Source organism: Trichechus manatus, unplaced genomic scaffold (genome assembly GCF_000243295.1).
Source record: "Trichechus manatus latirostris isolate Lorelei unplaced genomic scaffold, TriManLat1.0 scaffold00050, whole genome shotgun sequence".
In the NCBI taxonomy this organism is placed as follows: domain Eukaryota; kingdom Metazoa; phylum Chordata; class Mammalia; order Sirenia; family Trichechidae; genus Trichechus; species Trichechus manatus.
The window spans coordinates 15489841-15511931 of record NW_004443986.1 but is presented as its reverse complement, the minus strand read 5'-3'; the positions used below and the strand labels follow the sequence as shown (position 1 = coordinate 15511931).

At 43.0% G+C, this 22091-nt stretch overlaps 1 protein-coding gene across 3 annotated transcripts in view; it reads right to left on the bottom strand.

The window, feature by feature from the left end:
* CREB5 (cAMP responsive element binding protein 5) overlaps window positions 1-22091 on the bottom strand; it is a 467421-nt gene that overhangs the window by 138977 nt on the left and 306353 nt on the right. Inside the window, exon 1 of one of the 3 annotated variants that reach the window (XM_004377491.3) lies at window positions 10163-10466. The exons of the other annotated variants lie outside the window; for them this stretch is intronic. Within the exon in view, the coding sequence (XP_004377548.1) occupies window positions 10163-10209 (47 nt within the window). The 5' untranslated portion in view covers window positions 10210-10466. Of the gene's footprint in view, window positions 1-10162; window positions 10467-22091 lie in introns of those variants that run through there. 3 annotated transcript variants of the gene reach the window in all.

The following is a 22091-nucleotide window of genomic DNA, read 5'->3' as shown; positions in this document are numbered from 1 at the left end:
CGTTTTCCACATTGGGCTTCCATGTTAGTTTTAAAGAGAGCATTCTGAGGTACAACTCAGTTTGAAAACAAATACCTTAATTTTATGTGAGGACATTGAGGTCTGAGGAAGGAACCTTAGAGTTGGGACAGAGCTGGGAATACGACCCAGGTCTCTTGACCCTTGTCTAGCACTCCTGTGTCCTTTCCAAGATTCCAGAGTTTTTTGAACTGTGGCTGCAATTCATTAGTGGGTCAATTAGTGAAACATTAGTGAAATCAGTTTAATTTAAAAAGACCAGCATTTTAGAAAAACGAATAGACTAAAAGATATCCAAGTACATTACACACAGTAAAGACTGTTTCAGCATATTGGGCTGCGATATAAAATATATTTCTTACTGCTGTCCATTTCAAAAAAAAAGTTTGAAAGCCACTTTACCACACAGAAATCACATTTTGTTTACTGATAGTTGCGCCAATAGCAGTTTTCAATTTGCCTCATTAAAGATCACATGGCTGGGAAGACCCAAAACCGACCCTTCTCACCTTATGGAAGAAATCCTGCAAAACACTGGTCTATTCCACCAAAAGAGGCTTAATATACAATGGGAGAAATGGAAAAAGGATCGATGGGGGTAGGGAAGGAAGGAGGAGGCAGAATATTAGTTGAGAAAAGAAAGGACCACATTCATCTCAATGTGATTTACAAATGGCAAGAACGATTTCCGACATGCATACAGAGCAACTCAGTGTAAGATCCAGACATACTAGCACCAGAATATTTCCAAAGTGCATTTTCTAAGCACTTAACAATCATTAATTAGTTAGAAACATCCTCTCAAGGTTGGGAGGCATAATAGTTCATCTCTACACAACGGTGCATTGAAGACTCCCGGGAAGCAGAATAGCCCAGCACCTGTATCATTACCACGGGAAGATTCATTGGGTCAACTGGCTGTGAAGGATCTTGTGATAAGGCATTATGAAAAATGCTGCCCCCATCACGCTCTCAGATGTCAGATTCTGACGGCGCCCCTTGTGCCTAACCGCTAAAAGCTACCTCGATGGAAAAGGATGCAAAGTCATTAAAACAACTATGAATTACCCTTCGCTTCCTTTATTCAGGATCATAATTAAGTGACAAGTTCTCTGTGGTCACAACATGCCAGAGTCTCTTTGGGACTAGAGTGCAAGAGTGGGGCTGTTTGGGAATTGTGGTCTAAATGTGTTCCCTAAGTGGGGAGGAAGGGGGAGGAAGCAGCATGTTTCAGAACCCAGAGGTCACATCCTGCAGGTGGGTGGGTGCCGGTTCTGGGTTGGCTTCCAAGCTCTGTCCTCACTGGACACCCGCTCAGTGTAGCGAACAGTCCAGTGCAGGGAGAGGGAGGAATGGAGAGAGAGGTGGGAAGTAGAGAGACTGACTCCTGGAACGTTTGCTGTTATTGTCGTTAGGTGCCTTTGAGTCAGCTCTGACTCATGGCAACCCCATGTACAACAGAACGAAACGCTGCTGCGTCATCTTCATGATTGTTGGTTTGCTTGAGTAACAAATGATGCTTTGTTGTGATCCACAGAATTTTCACTGGCTAATTTTTGAAAGCAGATCACCAAGTCTTTCTTCCTAGTCTGTCTTAGTCTGGAGGCTCCGCTGAAGCCTGTCCACCATGGGTGACCCTGCTAGTATTCGAAATACTGGTGGCGTAGTTTCCAGTATCACAGCAACAAGCAAGCCACCACAGGATGACAAACTGACAGACGGGTGGTGGCCCAGATGTTTACCCCATCTCATTTATGGCCTATGACTTCTGGGCTGTGAAATAACCCGGCCCACACACTAACTAAACACCAGGTAGCTTTTGGCTGGAGGCAGAAAGCAAGCTATCTTGTCTGCCCCCACCCTCTCCCTCCAGACCAGAGGGTGGAGTCTTTGCACAGCCAGGTGCCCGATGACTGGCAGCTTCTAAAAGCCTGGCTAACCCTGGGCCCTGCTCCTGGCTCCTCTGTGCCCTGCATGTTTAAGTCTTTCTTAGCATTCTCCCCACCCTACTGTCCCCAGGAGCCAGAACTCGAAAGGGGACTGAGAAGCATAAGCATGAGCCAAAAGATGGAGCCCCTGGCCCTGGGAAGACCTATTGGCCTGGCCTGCCTCCCTTCATCAGAACCTGTTCCTGGCCCTGCCACCAAATAGCTTTAAGACACCAGCCAATTCTCTTCCCATCTTCATGGGGCCTCAATTTCTGAACCTGTAAGATGTGCAGATTGGACTGAGTGATCTCTAAGGTTCCCTCCTTATCAATGTTTTTAGGATTATAAGATTATTATTCTATTGCTAAGAATGTTCTGGATGGCAAGAGTGAAGCCAAATCAGATGATGTTCCTTGTGATCTGTCCCCTGGAGCTTTCTCCTTCTCCTCTGTGGAAACCAAACCAAAAAAGCAAGCCCATTGCCATTGAGTTGATTCCGACTCATAGCAACCCCATATGTTACAGAGTAGGACTTGAGCTCCATAGGGTTTTCTTGGGTATAATCTTTACAGAAACAGATCACTAGGTCCTCTCCCTTGATGCCGCTGGGTGGGTTCAAACCACCAACCATTAGGCTAGTAGTCAAACACAAACCATTTGTGCCACCCAGGCTCCAACTCCCTCCATGGAAGAAAATGGCAAAAAAGCAGTCAATCACTGAGCAGAGGCAAGACTCTAAATTAAAAATATAATTTGGCCAGAGAGAGGCCACTGTGTGATCCATATCAGGGTGGATGCTGATGAGAGCAAAACTAAAGGCACAAGTGCAAGGCAGGTATAATTTACATCTACATTTATATTAGATGGGTTTATTATAATTGCTGTTACTACGATTAATTCCAGAGTAATTAAACGGGATCAGCCCTTGATTACAAAGTGTTGCCAAGATGACTGCAGTATTATGATAAATAAGAAGACCAAGAAAAGGTAAAAGAAAAATTGTTTTATGCCACTTAAAAAAGAAATCTACTACTTAACTAAAGGAGGTGAAAAAAATGCCTGACCCTTCTTGATGCTTAAGGAAACTGCTTTAAAGCAAGATCTTCAAGCTCTTTTCTGGCCAAGGAGGAGATGGTCACATAGAGTAGAGCCAGTGTTAACAATTCTCTCTTCACCTCTCTACCTGCTCACTGCTTTACCTGCACTCTGTGACTCAGTTTATCTTTCTGGGAAGGAACTGTTAAGTGACAATATTTTTCTCTATTTTATTGATGTCCAAAATATACTGTTATCCAGGTCTCCAAAAAAGTCAACTGGTTCCATAATTATATAATTAACATTTACTGAGCACTTACTATGCTAAGTGCATTACAGACATTGTCTCATGAATTCCACTGCATTCATGAAATAAATGCAGCTCAGAACATTTCAATAGGTTGCCAAAGATGACATAACTAAACCAAAAAAAAAAAAAAAAACCCATTGCTGTCAAGTCAATTCCAGCTCATAGTGATACTATAGGGCAGAATAGGGCAGAGTAGAACTGCCCTATAGGGTTTCCAAGGCCGAAGCCTTTACAGAAACAGAATGTCACATCTTGGAAGCAGACTGACACATCTTTCTCTGTCAGAGCAGCTGGTGGGTTCGAACCACTAACCTTTTGGTCAGCAGCCCAGTGCTTAACCACTACACCACCAGGGCTCCTATCACACACCTAGCAAGTGGCAAAGCCAGAGTTTGGACCCAGATCTGTCAGACTTCAAAACCTAAGCTCTTAAGTAGTCACATGGCACAACTGTATTGGGCTATACTGATTTTAAATAAATAGGTTCCACTTTTGCAAATGAGCTTGTTTGCAGGCCTTCCTTTAATGGCGACATGGGCCTCATTGAGGGCAGAGGGTAGAGACAAGTGGGCAGACAGGCCTGCAAGGTTCCAAGAGGACAGCTGGCCTCTCTGCCATGTCAGCACATGTGTCCAGCCCAACACGACTTCAATTCTTTAAAGAGCTTTGATTTAAAAAAAAAAAAAAAAGTTCATAGGCTCCAAAGTGGGAATTGCTCTAAAACACAATAACTTTTATAGGCATTCCAGCTTATACAACACAGCCCCTTGGCCCTATTTCCCATCTTCCATTAAGATGAATGGTAAGAGTCTATGCATTATTAGATAACTTGGCATTCACTTGGAGCCAAATTATTGCCTTTTCCAGGCTTTGCTTTCTTAGACAAATCCAGTTCTATTTCAGTCATTCAATGGAAGAGAAAAAAAATTATAAGGTAGAATTCAATTTTTGGTACCATGTGGAAGGAGAGAAAGACTTTGCAGATAGTTGGATGGGTCTTGGCTATTGTATAACTACTGTAGCACTCTCCATAATGATAGTGAACTATTGATTAATTCTTCTTGGGTGTAGTGCTGCCTCATCAATCATTAAGTAAGCTTTCCTGTCAGTGTCGGTACAGGAAGAAAAGATGTATGGACTTGTTATAAAGTGGATGTTTACTATGTAGTGGACTTTGGAGTGCTAAGTCAAATCAATTCCAGTTTTCAAGGGTGGAAGTAGTCAAGGAACTGTTCTTGTTGTAACCAAAACTCATGAAATACATACTTCTGAATGGATGTGTTTTAATCAGACTAGCAAAATGTGCTTAAAACTTACAAACTTCAATTTGGACCACAGAATTTTCATTGGCCTAGCTCACATTTATCAATGCCACCCATTTTTCTTCTCCCTCTTGGCTATTCCCCAGATCTCTGTGCTAAGACCACAGGTTCAGGTGATCCAATGCGTCTTTCACCAATCCAGTGCAAAATGAGTCCCTTTGGAAGGTCAGAGTACAGTTCTAGATTTGCCCACTCTCTTAATGTTAAAATCTGTCTCTTAATGTTGACCTGGCCTTCCTGACCAGTCCTTACTAAGTAAAATCAGAGGCAATGTGTTTTAACAAAGAATCTTGAGACAGCTGCTTAGGGCCCATTTCCAACCTAGATTTGGGGGTCCAAGCATGGAGCCCTTGACCCCATCAATATTTTAGATGATTCCACCAACATCGCTATCATATCTCTTTTCCATTTGCCACTTTGGAAATTCCCTACTCTTTACTCTCCCGAATCACCACTTTTCACCACCAGAAAAGACATTTATGCAAGGATGGTGGCAATTAAAAGTAGCCTTGCCCAACAAAAGATATGCATTACACACATATGTTACTGCAAATATAAACTTCCTTTAGTCAAGCCAGGTATGGAGTCCAGTTCTCACTACTGAATTCATTCATCCCCATCTCACTTCATTTTCTCATTCACAAAGCCACAGCTGAGCATGAATGCAAGGTGAGGGTCTTTTTTCTAAACTACATTGTATTGCATCATTCTCTCCACTCAGGTCACAGGGAATTTGGCAGGTTTTATTGGTACTATGGAAACCCAGGTGGTATAGTGGTTAAGAGCTTCAGCTGCTAACCAAAAGGTCGGCAGTTCGAATCCACTAGGCGCTCCTTGGAACCATATGGGGCAGTTCTACTCTGTCTTATCGGGTCACTATGAGTCGGAATTGACTCGACGGCAACGGGTCTTGGTACTATTCCTCACCTCACTTTCATCAGAATGGTACTTTTACTTCTCTGTCTTTAGTACCCGACGTGATCTCAGAGCTGTTTGGTTTTCTGAATAAGAACATGACATAAAAGAAGGGAGGCTGGAGAAGGAAGAAGCCTGAGAAATGCTGGGAATAAGATGCCCAGTTAGAGTATGAGGAGTCAGTCACCTGCAGTAGTTCCATCAGGAGAATCTTGTCCTGCCATCTTCAGTAATAGCAGCAGCTACGATTTATTCCCTGTGATCTCATTGTATGCCAGGGGCCTTAAAATGTTATCCCCACCCCTCAAAACAACTCCATAAGGTAGGGATGGCTTTTCTCATTTTACAGAGAAAATAGAAACTACGACAAGGGGGGTCAGGGGCATGCCAAAATCACACAGCACATAGGTAGAGGAAGGATTTGAACCCAGGCCTTTTTGACCCCAAAGTCCATGGTCTTTTCATGAGACCTCACACTGGTTCTCTGATCAATAGATGCCTGCATCCCTAACACCATGCCTTTCTTCATGCCATGTACTTGTCCACCAAGGAAAATATGGGTGAGAACAAGAAAGAATGCTGAGTTTGGCACTGACTCAGCGTTAAGCTGAAGATAGACAGTTGACATTCCTCTGCTCTGTGCCTGCACACAGGGGAAAGAGATCTGTGCCTCTTCAGTTGTGCCATCAAAGCCCTGCATTTCCTTTTACCTGCTAACTTGTGAAGTATGGCCCTGGGAACACCTGTGGAGGGCAAAGATGTCACTGCAGCCATGCCCCAAGAGGATGTAAAACATAGACATGGTCACCAGGATTCTCCAGCTGGGTATGTAATGACTTGCACCGATGGGCACAGCCATTAGGCCCCTTCCTTTACCAAGTCGTGACAGTGGTGGAAAGTTTGTCAGTGATGGATTGGACTCAAGAGGCTACAGCTTGTGAGAACTTTGGCAAGTCTGGGCCTTAGTTTTCATATCTATAAAACAACACACACACACATACATAAATACAAGACAACTTGGGGAATCTGAATAAGCTCTGTGGATTTTATCAATGTCAGTATCTTGGTTGTGATATTGTACTGTTGCTGTTGTTGTGTGCTGTTGAGTCAATTCTGACTCATCGTGACGCTATCAGACAGAGAGGAACTTCCTCATAGGGTTTCCTAGGCTGTGATCTTTAAAGGAACAGATTGACAGGTCTTTTCTCCCGTGGAACTGCTGGTGGTTTTGAACCTCAACCTTTCGGTTAACAGCCGAGCGCTTAACTATTGTGCCACAGAGCTCCTTGACTTTGTACTAAATCAAAAACCAAACCAAACCCATTGCCGTTGAGTGGATTTCAGCTCGGAGTATTGCAGATGTTAGGAGTCCTGGGGTGATGCAAATGGTTAAAGAGCTCGGCTGCTAACTGAAATGTTGGAGGTTCGAGTCCACCCAGAGGCATCTCTGAAGAAAACCTGGTGATCTACTTCCAAAAAATCAGTTATTGAAAACCCCATGGAACACTCTGACACGCACGGGGTCACCATAAGTCAGAGTCAACTTCATGGCAAGTAGTAATTGCAAATGTTACCATTGGGGGAAACTGAGCAAAGGGTACATGGGATCTCTCTATACCATTTCTTACAAATACATGAAAATCTACAATTATCTCAACAAAAAATTTTAATTAAAAAATAACCACAATCAAAACAAAAACTCCAAAACAAAACAAAACTATCACCAAAACAGTAAAGTTAACAATCTTATCCCTCTGAGTTAACGTGGGGATGAAGTTAGATAATATGAGCGCGACCTAGTATTGCAACTGGTGCAGAGGCGAGCAGCCAGGCCTCTGCTCCTTGCCTTGTCTCCCTGTCAGTCACAAGCAGGCATTTCTGATTATGGGTGAACAACTCGGAGCCAAGACAACATAAACTGTAATGCTCTAAAAAAAGAAATCATGCCCTCTTTATTCCTGAAGAGTCCCAAGCACACACTTGGCACTCAGCAAACTATGCATAATGACTAATAACTCTCACCACTGGTTTCGTTTCAGCTCTGGGTAATTTTTCCCCATACCCAGGCATAGTTATGGTCCTTCTGTATGTACAATTAGCTAGGCCCATTAATACAAATCTCTTTACAATAAGGCAGCTACCTTGGAATTTGGCTGAAGAACAGAGGTATTGTTTGGGAAAATTAACTTTCTAACAAGCACATACAGTTTTGCCTTTCATGGTCTTGGAAGGTTTTAAAATGTAGCTTTAAGTGTCGTTTGAAATTTGAGTTTACGTTAAAATTATAGCAACATATCAAGTAGTCATGCGGTCTTTTAGGGAATAAATTCATTACAAATCCCATTCTGCACCATATGAACAACTGAACCACAACTGTCTCCTGTGTTTTTATCACCACTCTTTAGCCTAGGAAACCCTATGCGGCAGGGTTTCCTAGGGTATAGAAAACATCTCTGTCCTCCAGGGTCACTATGAGTCAGGATCGACTTGATGGCATACAGCAAAAACTCATCAGAATGACATGGGAGACCTTTTGGAAAAGTGTAATGGACAGGTAAGTTCTCCTTTGGCTAGTCTGTCACTCTTCTTGACAGACTCACCTAGGTAATTTCTCAGTGAGGAATTCTCACGGGTAGCATTTGAAAACTAGGAATTCTACCACAGAAGGAATCTTCATACCAAAAAGACAAAACAAAACAAAGAAACAACCTTCAAAGTGGAGGAAGACACACTCCTCTTCACCCTCCCCCATTCATTTCTTTTAAGGCACTAATTCATTTTGAATTTAAAAAGTACTTTTCTCTGAAAAGCTATGCCAAATTCCTTTTAGGAAAAATTTTATACACCGCGGACACAGATGCAGAACTCTCACGCTGGAAGGGACTTTAGAGATCATCTAAGATTGGCTCTGCAAATGGGGGTCCATCATTAGAGACCACCGCATCCTCTCCCTCATTTTCAAATGAAGCCCAGAGAGTTTTAAGTGACTTGCTCAAGGTCACATGTCAGGATTAGAAGTTAGGCCTCTGGACCCCCAACACACTATGCTGTGTCTTCCAAGAGTTACCTCTCTCCTTCCTTCTCCTTCCCAGCTCTGCCCAAGAAAGGAGAGAGAGAAGATTCATAAAAGTCATGATTAATTATGTCCAAAACATGCCGTAAATAAATCAACATAAACACCTTTCAGGTATGTGACCCAGACCACAGTATGCATCCAGGTATATGATGAACAAGACTCAATAAGCCAAAGAGAAGTTTGGAGGACCCAAGAGTCAGTAGGAAGTGTTGGTCTTTTTCTCTAGCTCCTGAGGACTTCAGTTCATAACCATCTAACGCTGAACTGTTTCAGAAAGCACTCAGCTGAAGCAGTGCATCACAGTACTAAATATATTTTATGAAACACACAGAAATGTGGTAATAATTTTCAAAACATAAGTGTCTCTAGATTCTTAAAGTATTAAGCACAGGATCGCTTGCTCTCTCACCATTTACTTAGTGTTAACACCTTACTCTCAAATATTAATTAGCTGTTCCTAAGGCAAATGAAGACGCTTTCAGCATCCCTCCCACAACCCCAACATATCATCTTGAAATTAATTCAAGAACTGAAAGTCTTAAAGATAGTCCTGGATTAAGCTAACTGTCGCATGAAACAACGCAAAGTTAAAATTCTCAAGCAAATGTACAATCGCTGTTAACATTAGCTGAAACAATGCGTAAAAGCCTGTAAGTACTTTTGATGATCATCATATATTATTTATTTTAAAAACCGACTGTATATTCTTGAATAATAAATGGAATAGCACAATCATTAACTGTTCATATTCAGCGCAACACACCAAAGAGTTTTCCAAGCATTTAAAATTTACTAGTTACACTCAAAAAGCCATCACTTCACCTTTTATGAAAAGACAACTGTTTTGAGCCATTTGAAACACAGCGGAAGAGAGAGAGAATCTTAGTGGAAAATAATACACAGCTGTGATAATATCATTTTTTTAAAATACCATAATATAGTTTTACTTTTAATAATAAAAGATAAAAAAGGGGTGTCTGTGAATAATTAGAGATTGCAGTCTGAAGCCAGTTACAGTCACTGCAATTGATAATAAACTGAAAACCCCTTGAGAGCAGGTAAATGCTTTGCAACCCTGACCCCCTTGCTCTCACATTACTTAACTACCCTGCGGTTCTTGCATTACATCACCATTCAAGCGATTGGTTCCTGCGTTTTAACTCTCTCCCTGTCTCCTCCGATTAGGAGCGACACCACAGCACAGAAACTTCGCTCGAGTTTGCTCTTTCTTGCTTCGCTTTCTATTTGTGGCCCTTTTTGCTGTTGTTGCTTTGGCTTGCTTTGCTCTTTTGCCCAGCCCAGCTTCTGTTCAACTCACTCAGGTCGCTGTACTAGAACAAAAACTCTTATCAAAGTGAAAAGAAATGCCTCTCCGGGGCAAGAAGAGGAACGGAGGGGCTGGGGAAAGAGGAGAAGGCAGAAGAGGAGAAACAAAGACGGGCAGAAAGGGGCGAGGGGGAGAAAAAGAGGAGGAGGAGGACGAAGACTCAAGGAAAAAAGGTGGTAAGGGCAAAAAGTCTCTAAAATCGGAAAAAAGAAAAGAAAATTAAAAACAAACCTCATGGACATCACTGAGGCTGAATTCCCTGCTGAGGTGCAGAACATGAGAGCTCTGGAATGAGTGTGTGTAGAACTTAAGCCAAAGCTTAACTAGCCTGAGTGAGTCATATCCTTCCCATTTGATTCCAGGCCAAACGATGATGTAATGCGCTGGCCCTTCTCTTGCGCCTTGTTCTGGCTCTCTCCCTCCAGCTCGCTTGCTCTCTTTCTCCTGGGCTCGCCCTCCTCCCCCTTCTCCTTTTTAGCTCAGTGCTGGTGAAGTCACCATTTAAATCTGGCAGAACTGAAGCAAAAATTTCAATGTAACCAAAACAGCCCCAGGCTGAGTTCCAGACTCAGGGAGCCTCGGTGGTGCAATTGCTCTTGGAAACGGGTAAACAGAGGGGGAAACAGTGCCGCCTCGGGACGGCCCAACAGCTGCCTTGGAGCTTAGAGCAAGACCAGGAGTCCTGCAGTCAGGGGTCGATTGATTCTGATTTAAAAAAAAAAAAAAGCTGATTAAAAAAAATATATATATATAGTGCCCATGTGTTTGGAGAAAAGGAAATAACAATAGAGATGGAGAAGCAGGGGGTGGGAGAGAGTATGTTGGAAGGACGAAGGTGAATAATCATCACTAGTTTCCAGCCTAGGACCAGGTGACATGGTTTCCACTGCACAGGGCCCTTTTTCCTGGAGCTGGATGGGATTTTCTGTTGCTGAGTACCAGCTACTGCCCCTCCAGAGATTTTTCGCATCTGACCTCCCGGTCAGCAAGGGCAAAACCACTTCTGGTCCAAACATGCGCGGGTGTCTGGAGCCATCAAGGACTAGGAAATCACAAGTCACTTCTCCATGTGCCCATATCGGTCGCTTTTTTTACGTGCTGCAGGGAAAAGGACCCTAGTGCAAAACATGAAGCTTGCCTTGCTGGATTAGCACCCTGCTCTCAGGTGAACCCTCCAAAGAGGAGGCAATGAAAGTATTCTCACCCTCCAAGTGAAAGATGAGCCACCCCTTCCTCAACCTGCTGGAGTCGGGTGCTGTGCGGGTGGGGCTGTCTGGGCTTAAAGAGGATGTCAGGGAGAACACACAGTATGCGTGTCTCTTTTTTAATTACAGAGTGAGGAAAAACAGCCTGGGGGGTTGTGGAGGGAGTCGAACATTATCCTTCACGAATGACAGTGAAGCCCTTTTAAATTGCTGAATGGTGCCCCTCACTTCACACCTCTCCCACTCAGGACTGTGCCTAGAACAGTCCATACACTTAGACACTTTGTGAGCCCAACCTTGTAACCCTATTTTCTCTCAGTTTGCTATTTCCCTCACCCCTTAAGTCTCCTTCGACAAAGGGAAAAAAAAAAGACAACATAATTTTAAAATTGGGAAGTTCACTATTTTTTCTTTTTTTTTAAATACCACAAAAGCAGAAGAAAGGCATGGTGCTGCAGTTTATGTTTTTCAAAAATGATCACAGATTTTGTTCCAATCATTGCTCTTTCCTAACAGACGATGGGAAGTAAATTGCTTTTCTGACCAGTAAATCAGGTGATAGATACAAACACTCATCTCTTTGCTTGTGGCAAAGCAGAGAAGGTCCTGATTTGTCAACTCTGTTTTCAGAGAAATCTCTTTATTAAAAATATCTGCTAGGGAGTGGGGTGGAAAGTGGTGGCTAGTGCTCCTACTCTGGGTCCGTTGGAATTTAAGTCACAGCTTCAGGGAATATCACCGATGAACTCAGAGCAAAGAGTTAAAAAGCAAGGTCTGTCCAACAGTCTCCGTGACCCCAGGGGAGGTAGGGCGGGGAAGAGCTTTCTGCAGTAGGCTGCCCTCTAGCTTGACATCCTCAATTGATGCTGATGCCACAGTTGCTCTGAGTGACACCTTTATCAAGGCAGGCAGCTCAGAATTAGAGGTGATCAGCCGTAATTACAGCTGGCGCCACCGAAGCCCTTGGCCTGACAGCGGCAAATGTGGTTGTTATAAAGTTTGGTCCACCATGTCAGTGGCCTGTATAACTCATTTACGTCTGACTCGCCAAGCAGCCATTGATTTTTCTGCTGCTGCAGGGAATAAATAAAACGAAATTTTCAATAGCTCCTACCAGCCTTTACACTTTCTCCTTTTTAAATAAGACATTTACTATGTTGGTTAGTATAACACTAAGGATTTTCACTTTTCCTTCTCCTCCCCCCTTAGTTTTAATACTTAAATGTTTTCTTCGTATTATTACTTCATGCATATCTAAATGGATATGTGGTGGAGCTCTCCAAATTTACATCTTCCTGTAACTTCAGTGGGAAAATGCTCTTTCTAGGATTTTTCTTACACCACGTCACAGGGGTTGGGTTAAGCTGCTTGAGAATGGGCCCTGCTGTTTTTCCAGTGAAACAGTAAAAGAGACCCTGTCTTGTACCAATTCTACCACTGGTAGCTCAAAGGTAGAATGATCTTCTATGAGGGAGACCTGGATTTGAATCCCGGCCATGTACTTCATGCACAGCCACTACCCGTCTGTCAGTGGAGGTTTGCGTGTTGCTATGATGCTAAAAGGAGCCCTCGTGGTTAAGAGCTTGGCTGCTAACCAAAAGGTCAGCAGTTAGAATCCACCATGCGCTCCTTGGAAACCCTATGGGGCAGTTCTACTCTGTCCTGTAGGGTGGCTATGAGTTAGAATATCCACTCAGTGATAATGAGTAGGATGCTGAACAGATTTAAGACGAGCTAAGAAGAAAAGCCTAATGATCTACCTCTGAAAATTAGTCAATGAAAACCCTATAAACCCAAAATGTTCCAATCCCCAACCAATTATAAAGATGGCGCAGGATCGGGCAGCGTTTCCTTACATTGTGCATGGAGTCGCCATGAGTCGGTGGCCAACACGACAGTAGTCAACAACAATAGTTGTAGGTAGAGATTACAACAGGGAGCTTTCCTGTGCCTTCCATGGAAAGTAACATAGGAGATGAGAGCTTTGGCCAAAGCCAGGCACAGACCTGTAATGAGAAACACCAGCACTGTTACTCCTGCCAGGAGGAGGAAGGGGCCAGGAGGTTTGAAGGTAACAAGTGTGCCTCTGATCGCCCAGTGACATGGCCAAGGGCTTCGGTGCTTCTAGAAAGCAGCCAAACTCCAAGGGACCAGGAATGTGTGATGGCACCTGACAAAGCCCACTGAGCCAACAATGTGCCAGAACACACTGACACTGCACTGAAACGTCTTTGGAGTGCTGGCCAGAGTTTAAATCAATTTCAGAGTTCAAAGGGGCCTGAACATTTACATTTGCACTTGCTGGTCCCCACATAACTGTCCCCTCCTGCCACTTCCAAGTCAGGCATTTTCTCTGGATGCTGCGTTTTTCCTTACTTAAAAAGAAACCCTGCTTTCCCGTTTTCCTTCACGTGAGTGAGCAACGGATGATGGAGAAAGAATATCCTCTTCCCAAAAGGAAATTCCCCTCAGACTCAAGAGCTTTCCTTTTCACTCATATGGCCCTCTCCTCGTCTCTCCCCCAGCCCACCTCATGCTCTATCTGCTTCTCTGAGGAAGGGGGACTTTGGAGATAGGAGTTGTAAGATGCTGTAATTCCAGGGGGAGTCTAATTAGAAGTAGCCCCCAGCCAACAGGCTAGGCCTCCAGATTAGCTGGCTTCCTCAGGAATGCTTACAACAGCCTTCCCTGCAGAACGTTTCATCCTTGGGGAGAGGGTGGCGGGTACAGAGCAGCTGTTCGGTGTAACTCACTCACATACTCCCAGCTCCTGATGAAATGTTCGGCTCCAGAGAAGTGGAAGCCTCAGAGATTTGAGCTCAGAGTTCATAACGCTTTTGGACTATCTCCAAAACAACCCAACAGAAAAGACACAACTTCGACTGCAGGAATTGAAAGGCACAGAAGCAAACTAAAGTAAACTTTGTGCGCCTGGGTGAATTTCTGAGCTCAAATGCATTGCGGAAAACACAGTAAATACACGAAACAGTGAAGAGCAGCCTACTTAGAGAGAGCTGACTTTTTTTCTTTTTTTTAGGTTTGAAATTATTCTCCTCAAGGAAAAGCATATCATCTTCTTTCAGACATTGTTTTTAAAATTTAACCCATGATTCCTATGGTCCCAGTGGAGTTTGAAGGGCCAGATAATTTCAGAGTTAAATAAGCTGTAATGACTATCACATGTACCCAGCCGTAAACCTAGTATTATAAATTATTCAGGAAAAAGTGGCATCTCTTCCTTTTTTAATTTACAATAACCATCCAGGTGGTTTTCTAAGGGCTCCCTTGCAAATTGCTTCCAGCGAACCTTCCGGTCACAGACCACTGCACACCCACGTGGTGTCATTCAGCATTCCCTTCAACTTGGGTGTCCCGTGTTTTCACAGTGGACAGAGACTAGGGAGCTGTCCAGGTAAACCTATGCAGCAGGCGTTTTGGAGACTGGATCCCCTAAACGTACGTGCAAGCAGGAGAGTGCTGGTTTAGATAGCTGGGCCAGCAAAAGCCAGCTCCAGCACTCTTGGGGAGGAAGCGAGTGAGTGGTCTGTCCTTGGTTACTCCCTTTGTATACCCTTCTGCAACTCCTACATGCCAGATCTGGCAGCAAGTACCCTTAGCCAGTTTGCTGGCCTTTCCTGTGTCAAAACCTATTTGGAATATACCGGGTTGACAATGTTAAACGTGTTTAAAACAAAAGATCAAATCTCTCATCGTGGAGCCATCAGGAAGCCTTAAAACCAGTTGCCATTGAGCTGATTCCAACTCACGGCCACCCTATGTGCATCAGAGTAGAACTGTGGGTCTTCAGTGGGTGAGTTTTTGGAAGTAGGTTGCCAGGCCTTTCTTCTGAAGTGCCTTGAGTGAATTCGAACCTCCAACCTTTCAGTTAGGAGCCAAGTATGTTAACTGTTTGTACAACCCAGACACTCATTGTCTCAAATACCTTAATAAAGCCTTAAGAGGTAGGTAATGGGAGGTTATGAAGGCCCTTTGGTCATCCCTAAAATATTATCATCTATTCTGCCTACTCACAGTTTAATTTTTCTAGTTAACTTCTACTCCATCTTTAAAATGTATACATCACTGTATCACTTGAACCTGTCACAATGTTTGAAAGGCAGTCCACGCTCAGTGAATATTTGTTGAATAAATGAATGAGTGAATGAATGAATACACTCCTCAGCTCAGGTATTACCTCTCCCATGAACTCCCTCCTGGCTCTACCAGACTAGATTAGGAGTGTCCATTTTTTTCTGTGCTCCTGTGCATTCTGGGCCACATTCCATCCCAGCTATAAGTTGGTGATGGAAAGAACCTAGGAGTCCTTGGGTGGTACAGATGGTTAACGCGCTTGACTGCTGTCATGGCTTGAATTATGTTCCCCCAAAAATGTGTATATCAATTTGGCTGGGCCATGATTCCTGGTATTGTGTGATTTTCCTATATGTTGTAAATCCTGCCTCTATGATGGATGGGCAGCAGTTGTGTTAGTGAGACAGGACTCAATCTATAAGATTGGATTGTGTCTTGAGGCAATCTCTTGAGATAAAAAAAAGACAGAAGCCAGCAGAGAGACAGGGGGACCTCATATCACCAGGAAAGCAGTGCTGGGAGCAGAGTGCATCCTTTGCACCTGGGGCCTCTATGCAGAGAAGCTCCTAGGCCGGGGGAAGATTGATGAAAGGGCCGACAGAGAGAGAAAGCCTTCCTGTGGAGCTGATGCCCTGATTTTGAACTTTTAGCCTATTTTGCTGTGAAGAAATAAATTTCTCTTTGCTAAAGCCACCCACTTGTGGTATTTCTGTTACAGCAGCACTAGATGTCTAAGACAACTGCTAAACAAAAGACTGGAGGTTTCAGTCCACCCAGAGGTGCCTCGGAAGAAAAACCAGCCATTGAAAACCCTATGGAACACGTTTCTGCTCTGACACACATGGGGTCACCAGGAGTCAGAGTTGACTCAACAGTAATGGCAACTGGAAAGAACATACTTCCATGCTTGTCTTCTCCCAAGAGAAAAACCATACTCTCCTTGTATTAGCTTCCTCAGGGCAAAGGCTATGCTTATTCATCTTTGCATCCCTAGCACCTAGCAAGCACCTAGCTCACACAGAGTAGGTCCTCAAGAAACTTTACTGAAGTCAGACTGGTACTGGCACAGACTGCTGAGTCTTCCCTGGATTGTTTCCCTCAGTAAAGTTCTTTTCCCTTGTCACATTCCTATTCACCTTTTTCCTGTGGTTTTCCAAAGATGTGAAGTATCTAGAAAACTTGGAATAGTAAGAAACGCTCAGGAAACATACTGACTTGTCTTTTTCCCTGCGCTATACCTTCTCTCCTTGAAGGGCTTATTGTTGTTGTTGGTTGCTGTCCAGTCAACTCTGACTCATGGTGACCCCACGTGTACAGAGCTCAACTGTTCCATAGGGTTTTCAATGCTGTAATGTTTTGGAAGCAGATTGCCAGGCCTGTCTTCCGAGGCACTTCCAGGTGGGTTCAACCCATCAACCTTTTAGCCAGTAGTCGAGTGCTTACCCATTTATGCCACTTAGATACCTTGAAAGGCCTTAGATTCTTCTTACTTTTCCTGTGTCCACATGGTGGAGATGCCAGCATGAATACCCGAGTTAATATCACAACAGCTTACAAGAGACTATTTTCACAAGTCCCACCATGAAGCATCCAGGGGAACTGAAACTTGAGATGGGAGGGACTAGACATTCTCCTATTGGTTGGGGTGATTTTGCATGTTTGCTGAGTCACCCTAAGAAAAGGGACTTTCATGGTCCTCAAAAAATGTCATCCTTTGTACACTATAAAGTCAAAGCCCTGGGTGTCTCTTTCTGAATATTCCTCCCAAATACTTTTCAATTGCCTTCTGAAAAAGATTAGTTAATTGTCTGGATGAAAGCCCTGAAAATTTACTGTACTGGCTGCTTTCATTGTTAAACATTTTTTAAATGAATAAGAAAACTACAAAAGTCAGAATGTGTCTGAAGAGGTTTTGAGGGTATTAGGAATAAAAAGGAAGGCTTCAGGAATCGTAATTGTGGGTTCCTTCTCCCCCCCTACACAGGGATTCCAGCTGTAGGGCTATGTGTGTATTTAATAACTGACCTTTCTGTACTCTGAGCAGAGAAGTACACCAGCACCAATTTACTAAGAGGGTTTCTGCAAGAAGAATTAGCCCTCCAACATTTATGCCTGGAGTAGATGAGAGAAACTTTTTTTTTTTAACCCCAAATCTGAAACTCTTGGGCCTTCCAAATGAAATTATCTATGTTTTTATTAAAAGTGCCCCTGAGTTAAAAAGTTGGTTTTGATAAGAGAGAATGAATGAAAGAGAAAACTTCTGACATAATATTTTTGTTTCCAAACCCACTTCCACATTCTACTGTCCCTCTCAGGCCCGTACATGACTGTGGTTTCTCTATTTACACCAGAACCCCACAGAAAGGTGCAGTTAATCCAGCCTCATGCTGAAATTCGGTTCTTAACTTAAAAAAAAAAAACAAAACACACTGACTGTTTTGCATGAACTAGTTTAGTATATGTTTCTATCTTTTTTAGAAGCCCAACAGTATATGATTTATAAATAATTTAGGTTTGTCCTCTCCTATCCCATGAAAAGGCAAGTAGATATTATGATGTCTAAGAGGTCTTTAGGTTTGGGAATTAAAGATGCTAAATTCCTTTTTCTCCACGAACTTGAGAATTCCTCTGACATTAATAGAAATGGGAAGGAAAGTGAGGCTCAAGTGATTTCTGGGCCAAGCTGAAGGCCTTATTCCTTTCTTTTAGCACCTACCCAAACTAGAAAGCACAGCTTCAAGGTGGCTTTAGATCATACCTTTCTTGGGCAATAAATCCCTCTGAGAATCTAATGAGAGCCTCAGGCCCTCATTTTAACCATGGACTGCAGGTTAAAAAACCCCAATAGAAAAACCATGCTCTCCTTTGTATTAAACTTCAAGCTCCGCTCTTTTACAGATTAAAAAAAAAAAAAAAAAAAAGTTGGCAAACAGAAAGGAATCTCAGAGCCTTGAAGGCTGGTCTGGCACTACAACCAGCAGAACTAGGCCCTTCCCTAGCCGAGTGATGCTCAGATTTGGCGTGCCTGAGAATCTCTGGGGAACAAGGTGGAATGCAGATTTTTGGGTATGACTTCAGAGATTGTGTAGATCAAGGTGGAACCCAAGAATATGTATTTTTAAATAAACCTCTGTCTTAGTTATCTAGGGCTGCTATAACAGAAATACCACACAAGTGGATGGCTTTAACAAACAGGAGTTTATTTTCTCACAATATAGTAGGCTAGAAGTCCAAATTCAGGGTGCCAGCTCCAGGGGAAGGCTTTCTCTGTCTGTTGGCTCTGTGGGAAAGCCCTTGTCATCAATCTTCCCATGATCTAGGAGCTTCTTAGCACAGGGACCCTGGAACCAAAGGATGCGCTCCCCTCCTGGTTCTTCATTCTTGGTGGTAGGAGATTCCTCTCCTCTCTGCTTGATTCTCTTTTCTATATCTCAAAAGAGATTGACTCAAGATGCAACCTAATCCTGTAGATTAAGTCCTGCCTTATTAGCATAACTGCCTCTCATCCTGCCTCATTAACATTATAGAGGTTACAATTTACAACACATAAGATAATCACATCAGATCACAAAATGGTTGACAACCACACAATACTGGGAATCATGGCCTAGCCAAATTGACACACATTTTAATCCATAACAACCTTCTCAGAGATTCTGAGGCATGGATGACACTTTAAGAAAGACCGAATTCTACAGGATTATATTATCATCATAAAAATTTTACAAACAAACAAAATAATATAAACATAGACATAAAAATAAATGTTAAAATGAACATAAAATAAATATATAAATGAATATGAATACAAATATAAATACAGGCATATTATCCCTACTGTTCAGGCTCTATAGAAAGGAGCTGTGACTTCCCTTCATCTATATTTTTAAGGTAAAAAATCTGTAATCTGTCCTAAAATTATCAAGCCTTTAAAAATTGTCTATAGTGGCTTTTCCAAAACAGGATGCATACAGTGCATGGAAATAAAACATATGTTTCACAGTGACATAACACCCATGTAAATGGTCTATGGAATTATGGTCTCCAGGACCCCTGATAAGATTAGGGTTTCCTGACCTGAGGCCAGTTTCGAAAGGCATTTCTCTCCTCTGTTTACTATCAACTCTTCCAGATGTTTATTTTGCAATATTCCCAGTCCCTAATGGGCGATTGAGAAAGTGGCAACAATCACAGGAGGGCGCATTGAGGCAGGAAAGTAATATCCGTGGTGACCGAGGGGCTCATTGCACAGTCCCAGCTCACGACACCTTTGGCATAATAGCTTTGGTATCTTTTTGAACTTTTTGAACATCAGCAGTGGTCTTGGATCTGTGTATTATGGAATGCTACAGAGGAGAAGGAGTTCCTTCTCCAAAGTTCTTTACCTATTACTCTCTTACTCTCTTCAAAGGATGTTATAAAAGTTTTTCAAGTCTTTTATTTTTAACCTCATAAAGTGCCATAAGCACATGAGAGGAGAAAGTGCCAGACTATTCACAGACCCAAAAACAAGAGTGACGGTTGAAGGGGAATGATGACCTGTGAGTCATCAACGGTTGTATCTAGAGCTAAGCAGGAATTCAGTGTCTGAATTACAATGATGCTCCTTGTATAATTTCCACTTGGCCAACTCTCTATCATATTAATACTACCATAGTGCCAAAGAAACAGCTATTGAAACAGACACACATATACACACGAACACAGGGAACGAGCAAAATGCACAGCCTTGGGAGGTGCTGAATGTCTGGAAAAACAACAGTGGGGAGCAATGATCTAAGAGGTAAAGGGCAGTGAACATCAAAAATAATGATTATGACAAAAGTAGAGAGACCTCTTAAACATGTCTTGGGTCACTTAATGACTTTCTCTCTTGGGATAATATGCTATTTTCATGCTGACTCTTGTTGAAGATTTTTACATCCGTGTCTAGGGTCACTATGAGTCGGAATCAACTTGACAGGAATGGGTTTGGTTTTGGGGTACTCAGAGAAGTTTTGTGTTTACAGAAGAGGAGAGACTTCAAGATTTGGGGAATGAAGAGCTATCGACCATTACTAATGACACCAATCTTTGAAAGAAATAGGTTTGGGGTAGCAATCTTCTTTAAAGTTGTGGGGTACTTTCAGAAATAAATCACCTATAATCGGAAATAAATTACCTTTTCCATTTAGTGGAAAGATATCCTTGGTGTTGACGTTTCAGAGTAAAACCCAGAGCCTTCTATGTCTCAAATCTGAGCTGCCATTGTGTGTGTGAATGTACATGCACCTCATCCCCAACTGAAATAAAATCCACGATACACAGTTGCATAGGGCAGGGCAATTTTGCAAGGTTAGGTGGTTTTGAACCTAGACAGCCCCATAACTCTGCCTGGGGCAACTGTCTCTTAATCTGTCAACCTTTCTGTTATTTTTAACAAAGCCTATTTGGTGTTACCTGATATCTCTTGGCCTAGTCAAACGTCAGCAAAATTGAGATCCTTTTCTTTCTCTCTCATCTCCCCTTTCACTACTTCTCTCTGTATTTCCTAAAGCCCTTTTGTTCTGAACTTGTTTCAAGTCATCTCACAAAAGATTTTGAGAGGGAGCAGTGGCAGTTTAGTAGTAGAAATCTTGCCTTCCATGCAAGAGACCTGGGTTCAATTCACAAACAATGCACCTCATGCACAGCCACTACCCATTTGTCTGTGGTGCCTTGCATGTTGCTTGATGCTGAATAGGTCTCAGGGGAGCTTCCAGACGAAAACAGACCAGGAAGAAAGGCCCAGTGTTCTACTCTCAAAAATCAGCCAGTGAAGACTCTATGGATCTCAACGGTGATCTGAAACTGATCACGAGGATGGCACAGAACTAGGCAGCATTTCTTCCTGTCGTGCATAGGGTTGCCATGAGTTAGGGGCTGACTTAATGGCAATTAACAACATAGACTGAGAACTCAAGGAAACACAAAGTCATAAAGTCTTACGGTGTATCTGAGGCCCCAGGACAGAAGGTGGTAGGGAAGAATTTTGGTATGTGGAGTCTTTTGGTGCTAGGTTTTAGAGACTCAACAGAAAACAAAACAACCAAGGTCTCAGGCCTCCTGGAACTATGATTCTAATGGGTGGAAAGAAGTAATAAACAAGTAAACAAGCCAATAAATAATTTTAGATAGTGACAACTGCTATGAAGAAAGTAAAACATGGTGACGAGATGCAGCACTGGGTGTGATGAAGCCGTTTAGACGAGGCATTCAGGGAAAGCCGCTCTGAGGAGATGGCACCGACCTGGGAACTGAAGCGTGAAAAGGAGCCCAGCATGTGTAGATGGGGGGAAGAGGCGTGCGGAGAGAACAAGCTGGATAAATGCCGAGGCAGGAAGGGACTCAGTGTATTCTACGCACAGACAGAAAGAGACCACAGAGGGAAGGAGGAGAAGGGAAAGAGATAACTTGGAGAGGTAGGTAGGGGTCTTGCTGGCCATGACAAGGAGTTTCTATTTTATTTTGATTGCAGACAGAAGCCACTGAGGAGTTGTCTCAGTTTCCTGGTGCTACTGTTACAGAAATACTACAAGCGGGTGGCTTTAAAGAACAGAAATTTATTTTCTCACAGTGCAGGAGGCTGTAAGTCCAAATCAGGATCTCGGTCATGTCAATTCCTTCCTTGTCAGTAGCCCTGGGCATTCCTTGCTCCTTGGCTTGTAGAGGATCTTCACAGGACATCTGTGTACCACCCCCCACCCCCCACCATGTGTGTGCATCTTTGTGCCTCATCTGCTCTTTTTATAACTCAGAAGTGACTAGATTTAGAACCCACCGTACTATTTGCAAACAGGATTACATCCACAGGTATAGGGGTTAGGATTCCAACACTTATTTTG